At 32.1% G+C, this 6,000-nt stretch overlaps 1 protein-coding gene across 1 annotated transcript in view; it reads left to right on the forward strand.

Moving 5' to 3' along the window:
• Positions 1 to 3,050: 3,050 nt before the first annotated feature.
• LOC105621228 (dnaJ homolog subfamily C member 7) overlaps positions 3,051 to 6,000 on the forward strand; it is a 4,689-nt gene continuing 1,739 nt past the window's right edge. The window contains exons 1-4 of the mRNA XM_012202698.1: positions 3,051 to 3,130; positions 4,794 to 4,882; positions 5,443 to 5,567; positions 5,643 to 5,831. Coding sequence (XP_012058088.1) covers positions 3,051 to 3,130; positions 4,794 to 4,882; positions 5,443 to 5,567; positions 5,643 to 5,831 — 483 coding nt within the window. The remainder of the gene's footprint in view (positions 3,131 to 4,793; positions 4,883 to 5,442; positions 5,568 to 5,642; positions 5,832 to 6,000) is intronic.

Below are 6,000 nucleotides of genomic sequence, written 5' to 3' on the forward strand. Positions count from 1 at the left end.
CTTTTGTTATAGAACATTACAAAATAGCGCACGGAAGGTCATTTGTGTCCCGTATATGACTAATCCGAAAATGATTAATTTCACAAGCAAATAGCAAATAAATAAAATACACTATCTTTCACATCTTCTCCTTCTCCCATCATATTTTATCTTGTCTCTTATCTTTTTCATCGTGGCATTCACAAATACATTGGTGAAAAGGCTAGCCGCGACTCTATACATATCAGTAACTCTAGAATGACAATTGTGTGACACTGAAACGCAATAGACATTTTATTGCAGTTGAAAGCGCGGAGAAAATACAGTTGCATGAAGAAATGATCTGCTTGAAAATTAGCATCTTGCATAGAAGATATATTTTTTGCGTGAACAGAAGTTACGATTGTGCAATCAGTTTAATTTTGCGCGAGAAAATGCGAGTTGATGTAATTAATGATTGACAAAAATATGTAATCATGAATGTCATGATTTAACATTCCACGTGCAATACATTTTGAATAATTCATATAAATCTCGTAGCAAATCTGGAGACACTAATAGTGTCTCGGCGCTAACGCTGATTCTACAATGAGTAATTGGTAATCGGTAGTCCTAAGTCTTCTCGATGAAGTTGACCAACTTATACGATTAAGTCTGATTGGCCAACTTCACCGATTAAGACTAATGCCCGTATTTATAGTCAAACCTTGTACTTAAGGCTTCCTTAAATTTATCTTTAGATGCTCAGGAGCCAATGAAATATAATTAAATAAATAATAATTCGTAGAGCAAAATCTAAAGATAAATTTAAGGAAACTTAAATATAAGGCCTGACTATGAATACGGGCATTTGACTTCCGACTACCGACTAATTGTAGAATCAGCATCAGCGACACTGCCGTATTCTCTTTGCGCCAGATCGAGATTATCTCAATAATGACTGTCTCGATTAAGTTTTAAGTATAGCTTAATCGCTAAGTATATTAATAAGCTAAGTATAACTTAGCTTATACTCCGATTGTATTATATGTGTTTTTATTCTCTTTATTTTTTCTTGTATCCTACAAGTGCAGATATCGAGACGCAAAGTTCCGAACTGCTACTTTTCAGATTATATAGCGAAATTTAAGAGCGATTTTAGGTGGGAACACCAACATGCACTGCATATCATGACATTGTACACTGTTAATTCCTACCACCGCGTAGTGTGTGTTTCGTCAGACGAACACGAGATTCACGAAATGCAACCTCATTACCGATCTATAATACTAGTCGCGTGGTATCGCAGATGTCCAGTATTTGAAGGGTAATTTTATCAAAATGATGCATTGATCTGACTGGCTCCTTTCAGCCCAGCGATCTTTACTTGGAAGCGTATTATGATTATGATTTCTATAAGAAATCAGAAATTCACGGCCAGAAGAAGAAAAAGAAGAAGAAGGATAATTTCGCTACTCTTATATATTCCGATATAAACGTCAGTGTCCGAAAAATCAAAAGTATTGGTACAACATAGAATCTTTAGGTGGATCAAAGAATGATGTATTTAGATTTCGATCTGTTAGTAGTAATATAGTAATTGCTCCAGCGAGTAGGAGAGAAAGGACCCAGCAAACGAGAATGGATTAAAATGAATTGAAATGAATTCAGCTTTTCAGAAATATTGATGTTAAAGATGTTCACGATGTTAAAATGAATGCTTTTCTATTCTGAATGCATTTTTATTCATTTATAGGAATTGCATGGAGCATATCTCTTGCCTTTCAATCTAAAAATAATAATTTTTTCTGTGCACACAAACAATTGTGAATATTGTTCAATTCAAAATTTTGAATAGGAAATGCAGTTTTTCAATCCAATTGCATCCAATTGAATGTAATTGAATCCAATTGAATTCAATTAAATCCAAACAAAATTCGCTATTTAAAATAATGCATTCGGATAGAAAAAGATGTCAATCCATTTTAATCCATTCTCATTTGCTGGGGCAGTAATTAAAATTGATCACAATCAATACTAGAAATTAAATGCCTATTACGGTCGAAGCCGGATCTTCATTGCTTTAAATAATCTTGAATTATTAATATACTATGGCTGGGGTTAATTTGGATGCTCACACGCTTTAAGTGCTTGTAATCATCATTCTATCGTTCATTAGATGTAAAATAAGAATAGAATTATTGAGAAGCGCTGAAAGCATCCCAATCGACCGCAGCGTCTGTATATATATATATTTGCATATACATCATATTGTAGTCTTTTCAAACTGCGAATTGTTTTTCCGGACTTATAAACGCAATGAAACTACTCTAGTAATCGCGAAATAAATTGACAAGCAATTTTAATAATTTGATGTTACATGAGGGAGAAACCTGAAACCGGTTCTACACTGGTTCTTAGTTGCAAGCTGATCGCAAGTTTGTTGCGACAGCCAATCTGAAGCTTGGATTTTGAAATTAACGTTTCACATTGGCTTTCGCAACAAACTTACGATCAGCTTGCAATTAATACAGAACCGGCTTGAGAGAGAACATGACTCAAAACCTGTAACCGCAAAATGCTACAGCGCACTATTGCCCTCTGACAAAGTGGATGTAAACTACATAGCAACGTCCACTTTTCTTAGGGTACATCATCCATTTTTCAAGCCTTGAACGATCTAAGAAAAGTGGACGTTGCTATATATAGTTTACATCCACTTTGTCAGAGAGCAGTAGTGCGCGACAGCATTTTTACAGGTTTTACAGGGCCGTTATATCCTCTCTCAGGTCCTATCCTTTCTCTCCGAACTTACACACTGTGATTTCACCCCTTATTGTGTCAGTGTATGCCAATTCAGAACTTGGAATGGAAAAAGAACAGACTTAAAGAAAGGAGGAGCAAGGAGGAACACGTTGATCCGCGTCTTTGGGTTACGCCAACGCGGTACGTTAATGCGTATCGCTGGTCATAATTATTCGTGAATCTTTTCTATTCCTCGACAGCAAAATCCAGAGTAGGGAAAATCTCACCTGTTTTCACGGTGCATACCAACGTCGATCTGCCTGTCTCGTTTATTAAGGAATACGGCTATGGCGTCGTCTGATCAACCGATCAACGTTGTTCCTGACTCGGCGATTAACGTTACAGAAACACCGGAGAGCACAAAGGAGTGAGTTGTTCCTTTTACAAGAAAAACGCCACGGACGCGTTATCCTGTAATCTGATTTGTAATTGCGTCATATGGACGGATAGAACCAGGAAGCTCCCTTACGAGTATTCTCTATTTATATATCGCTCTTGCGACACTTGGACTCTCTGTAACTAATTAGCTTTGAGTACGTCGAATATATACCATGCTTTGTCCTTTTATATAAATGATAACTGATAATGACTTCAATTGCACTCAGTGCACATTAAAATCGTCATACACAAATTGATGTAAAAATATGTGTTTAATATAAATATAAAAATGGGTTATACCATGAAATTCTCAATATTTTATTGTGCTGTTAAGTAAAATCTGTATTTTATAATTCCAAAATATTCAAAATATTTGCATCTTATTTTTATACAGATTAGATCAATGTACAACAGCTTTAATATATACTAGTGTGCCAACTTGCCGCACTTAGTGCGTCAAATTGCTATAAGTATTCTATTTATTCCGTGAATAATATTAAGATTCGCATGAATAATATTAGAATTCGCAACAGTTTTTAAATAGAGATGCTTGAAATTCCTAGAAAAAAGAATCATCTATGTTCGTACAATTATTGAATATAAATATATATATATATATGCAGTCTTTTGGATCCAAGCAACATGGAATATTTTAGCAATATTGCAACAATGCTATAGTGTGCATATAAGCATTATATGTCAATGTTAAAAGACGATTCTTTCTTTTTTTTTAATTAGGAATCTTATTTTATATTTTGCCTTTAATTTTGTTAAGCACAATTTTGGACTGCATGAGGTATTATTTTATTCTTATTTAACATTCAGTGAGAATAAGGATAAATTATCATACGTTATGTGCATCATGTGTTTTATAATATGAATAAAATATATATACATCATGCAGCATCTATTTTGAGTATTTAAAACTATTGTGTCAGGATAAAATAGCCAATGTGATGTCACAAAATGCTTTGTTCATATGTAATTAGAAATTCTAATAGTTATTTTATAATAAAATTAATAAAGGCTTTAAAAGGCTTCACTTAATTTATTAATTTATTCATTAGAATCTATTTGAATTATTTGTTTTTCACATTACATATATTTTCATAGATTTTCAGTACTTATAGGTGTATTATATTTCTGTCAATATAGATTAACTTTAATTTCAACGTAATTTACTCTTCATCTTTTTCTAATTCTTAAAATTACAATAGAAGAAAAGCAAGTTAAATCAAGATTAAAGTTAACCCATATTGATAGAAATGGACAGCAGTAAATAACGTATCTTTAATCTATAGAATAAATAAAACACTTATTCATGTGTTATTATAATATTGCTGGAAATGCTATATGCTGTATAAAGACATATCAGTTTCGTAATGTACTTTTTATCAAAAAGAAGAATTATGCACAGATCTAAATGTTGAGATCGGTTTTTTTCTATAATGGTGATATGATTTCGAAAGATTTTTCGTGGGTCTTACCAATAGGAATTGGAATAGTCTTGTGAAATTTTGTCATATCTGTCATTATTTCCAAGATAATGGCTTTTTTATTTAGATTTGTGTATATTTTCCTTAAGAAACTATATTTATTGTTATTATTATCTTCTATTAGTAATGTTTATTACTTACATATAATATTTACAGATTGGCAGAATCAAAAAAGAAAGTTGCTAATCAACATTATTCACAAAAACAGTACAAGAAAGCATTGGTTGGTTACAATGAAGTTATTGGTAAGTGTTCTAACAATATTATGTAAATATCTACTGTTTCTGTTTTAACATGCCTACGTTCTGTTGCATGCATAAGTCCGGATCTACAATAGATTTCTAAATCTTAAGCCTTAAGAAATGGACGAATTACAGGTTCGATTCTTTTCATTCAACTATAATTGATCAATTTCTTACGGTTTAAGGCTTAAAACATCTATTGTAGATCCGGATTTATGCGTATGAGGTATCATTTTATTCTTGTTCTCAGAGTGTAAAACAAGGATAAAATGATACTTCATACGTATTATGTGTGCAACAGAATATAGCCCATGATTTTATCCCCGATACTATTTTTATATCAGCATGTTATTTTAATGATATTTCATTGTAATTTTTATATCAAACTCAATAAAATTTTATTTCTCTCTTCAAAAATATTGAATAGCTGAGATCTCTATTAGTTGACTCATTCGGCAATTAAATAAGGAAAAACTAATTTCCGAAAAATATTGAATCTTTTAAATTTTACTAATTATAAATTTTTGTAAATAATATTATAATGAACCTAAAATATTTTTCAGCATTGTGCCCTGATATATCGCATTACTACAGTAATAGAGCAGCCTGTTACATGATGCTTGGGCAATATCGAGATGCACTGGCAGACGCTAAAAAATGTATTGAACTGGAACCAACATTTTCTAAAGTATGTTTGATGATTTTTTAGCTAGTTAATTATATTGTAATGAATCAATAAATTTACTTTTTGTTTACATTCCAGGCATATATAAGAATGATCAAGTGTTGCTTGATTTTGGGAGACATTTTAGAAGCTGAGACATCATTAAAGAAATTGATGGATTTTGATTCTAATAACGAGTCAATAGCTGCTGAACAAAAAGACATAGCATATGTAAAAAAATTCCTTAAGGATGCTGATGCTGCTTACAATGCCAAGGATTATCGCATGGTAACAGAATTTATTCTGATAACATCTATTAATAATCGATTTGTATATAATATTCTTATTTGTATGTATATGTGTGTGTGTGTGTGTGTGTGTGTGTGTGTGTGTGTGTGTGTGTGTGTGTATATATTAGTAGTACGTTACGTTACGTTACGGTTAGGTTAGTTATTAG

The sequence above is a fragment of the Atta cephalotes genome (genome assembly GCF_000143395.1).
Source record: "Atta cephalotes unplaced genomic scaffold scaffold00032, whole genome shotgun sequence".
Taxonomy (NCBI): domain Eukaryota; kingdom Metazoa; phylum Arthropoda; class Insecta; order Hymenoptera; family Formicidae; genus Atta; species Atta cephalotes.